Source organism: Rhagoletis zephyria, unplaced genomic scaffold (genome assembly GCF_001687245.7).
Source record: "Rhagoletis zephyria isolate East Lansing unplaced genomic scaffold, Rhagoletis_zephyria_1.1 Rzeph_scaffold_06476, whole genome shotgun sequence".
NCBI classification, from domain to species: Eukaryota; Metazoa; Arthropoda; class Insecta; order Diptera; family Tephritidae; genus Rhagoletis; species Rhagoletis zephyria.
Window position 1 is genome coordinate 73 of NW_016163559.1, and position 1505 is coordinate 1577.

Below are 1505 nucleotides of genomic sequence, written 5' to 3' on the forward strand. Positions count from 1 at the left end.
TTAAGCTTAAAGCTTGTTAAAGCACGCTTTTAATACTGGGTTTCTTTTCGTCCTGTCATTTACACAGTATTTTATTGCTATGCTGTTATGCTACTTATGTCCATTGTTTATAACAATAAATAACTTTTTTGCACGTTCCCCTAAGCAGCTGTCATTCCGTTATCCTTGCATCAAGTCTGTTTCCTGTCAAATGAGAAACTGAATATACATAGTGTGAAAATATGTAGTGCGAGTAAGTTTTGTGTTGAATTTAACTAGCAAATGATTAGTAAATAAATGTAGCACCAAGTAAATAAAAACGTAGTCAATGAACTTTGTAAAGCGAGTGTTACCCGAATAGGAAATGTGTTGAATACTCATACAGTTTAGTTTTAGAGCTAGAAACTTTAATGGATTTGTAGTTAGTGAATGTTCTAAATATTGGATACATACAAACGTACATACATACCTATTGAAGCAACATCGTGAAATTCGTAGCAAAATTATGTGCGTTAAGGCTCGAATGTCCGCCGCAGACTTGCACAGCAACCTTGTTTGCCACTTAAATTAAAGTTGACCTCGCTTTGAAGTGGGCGCATGTGACACATAGGAATATATTTTATTTTGTTTTGAGAATTCTAACCACTCGCAAAACTCGCAAACACCCACCGTTGCAACATGAAAGTGATGCGCATCCGCCACGCGAAGCTCATAGTAACCTTAGTGGTCATAGCCAATCTGATACTTTTCTACTACTCCTGGAAATCGACGATTTGGAAGAGTCTTGCATCCACACTCATGCTACCGTCAGACGCAGCCGAGCGCGCAGCTGCCGCTAACAATGAGCTAATGGGCGCCGGCAGTGCTGCGTCCGGGCGCGCCGGTAAATCACCGCGTGATAAATTGAAGAACGCCAACAAACACATACGCAAGTCTATCACCATCGTTTTTCGTAGTTTTTACAATTTCGAAAACGATCTGAAAGCATCAATTGACAATCTGCTCGACATTGTGCCCAATTTGTCAGTATTAGTATTATTGGAGGGCGCGCCCTATCCGCCAGTTTCGTATGAACGCAATATTACTGCCAGCGGTGAGGAGAATACCGTTCGTTTTATCAATCTCGGCTTTGATGTGCAGAAAACGCCCGAGCAGTTGAATGCGCTTGCAGCGATACACACTAAGTATGTGCTATTCCTGCCGGATAGCGTGCGCTTAACCAGCAAGAATTTGCTGCAGAAGATCTTGCGTGAAATTAATTCGGCTATGCCACTGGGAGCTGGCATAGCGGCAAGAGCGCCGCTTAGAGCGGGCGAAGCCAAGCACCAGCAGGAGGCGCGCGCCTTGGTACCACCTGTCGGTCCTGAAGAGACGGTAAAGCGCATAGTGATAGTGCCATTCGCTGGAAATATGAAGTCATTCAGTAGTTGCACACAAATAAATTTGGATCTACCCAATTGGACTATACAATATGTGGCGGTTAATAGCAGTGACAAGTGTGATTTGGTAGGTGACAAAGATTATGC

The 1505-nt window shown here is 42.9% G+C and overlaps 1 protein-coding gene across 1 annotated transcript in view; it reads left to right on the forward strand.

Annotated features, from left to right (window-relative positions):
* Nucleotides 1–201: 201 nt before the first annotated feature.
* LOC108373219 (fukutin-related protein) overlaps nucleotides 202–1505 on the forward strand; it is a 2978-nt gene continuing 1674 nt past the window's right edge. The window contains exon 1 of the mRNA XM_017629082.1: nucleotides 202–1485. Coding sequence (XP_017484571.1) covers nucleotides 658–1485 — 828 coding nt within the window. The 5' untranslated portion in view covers nucleotides 202–657. The remainder of the gene's footprint in view (nucleotides 1486–1505) is intronic.